Consider the following 1,068-nt stretch of genomic DNA (forward strand, 5'->3'; position numbering starts at 1 on the left):
CTATCCCGCCTTCTCAGCGTCCACGATTGCACCCCTATCCCGCCTTCTCAGCGTCCACGATTGTACCCCTATCCCGCTCTCTCAGAGTCCATGATTGCACCCCATCTTGCCCTCTCAGAGTCCAGGTATGGCAGAACTGTGCCGCACGGATTCCACGCTGACCGCTCTGGATGAGGAGATGCTCTGGGACATGCTGGAGAGTCACCGCTGCAAGATCGTGCAGAGCATCTGCCCCAGCCGCCTGACCCCCTACCTGCGCCAGGCCAAGGTGCTGGGCCAGCTGGACGAGGAGGAGGTCCTCCACAGCCCCCGCTTCACCAACAGTGCCATGAGAGTCGGTGAGTCCGTAGCCGTCAGCCTCACCCTGAGTTGCCTGGATTACACTCGAGGGCTTCCTGCCCAGCAGTTTAACAAGGTTGATGCTATAGCAATGGTAGGAAGGGGAGGACCTCAATACCAAGGCTGGCTCATGCCTGTCACCTCAACATTTCAAGTGACTGAGGCAGGGGGATTGCTACAAGTTCAAGGCCAGTCCGGACTATCATGTGAAACCTTATCAAAAAGGTGGGGGATGTAGATCTGTTGGTAGAAACTTTGCCAGCGCACACCAAGGACTGGCTAGATCCCAGTACCACATAAACCAAACATTGTGGTGTGCACCCGCTGGAAGCAGGAGGGTCAGAAATTTAAGGCCGCCTTTAGTTCTAGATCAACAAGTCCTAGACAGTGTAGGCTAAGTGAGGTCTGCTCTCAAAACAACCTCCACAATAAAAGCATCAGGGGAACCAAGGTTCTGAACTTTTGGGACACTGTGTTAGTCACCTAGCAAAGTCCCAGCTGAAAGCTAAGACAGAGTTGTTTCAAAGGACAGTGTTGGGATATTTCACATGGACAAAGCCCTGACCTCCACCCCTACTGCCCAGGGGAAGAAGCCCCACAGGGACACATTCTCTCAGTTCTGCAGCCCAGAAACTCGAATGTTGTATGGACAGGGCCATGATCCCGCTGTAGCCTGTGTGGAGACTCTTCTTTGCCTTTTGCTCTAGAGCTCCAGGAACTCTGGGCGTG

The 1,068-nt window shown here is 54.1% G+C and overlaps 1 protein-coding gene across 1 annotated transcript in view; it reads left to right on the top strand.

Moving 5' to 3' along the window:
• Card14 (caspase recruitment domain family member 14) overlaps positions 1-1,068 on the top strand; it is a 32,808-nt gene that overhangs the window by 1,714 nt on the left and 30,026 nt on the right. Inside the window, exon 2 of the mRNA XM_005350832.3 lies at positions 119-338. Coding sequence (XP_005350889.1) covers positions 128-338 — 211 coding nt within the window. The 5' untranslated portion in view covers positions 119-127. The remainder of the gene's footprint in view (positions 1-118; positions 339-1,068) is intronic.

Source organism: Microtus ochrogaster, chromosome 7, assembly GCF_000317375.1.
Source record: "Microtus ochrogaster isolate Prairie Vole_2 chromosome 7, MicOch1.0, whole genome shotgun sequence".
Taxonomy (NCBI): Eukaryota; Metazoa; Chordata; class Mammalia; order Rodentia; family Cricetidae; genus Microtus; species Microtus ochrogaster.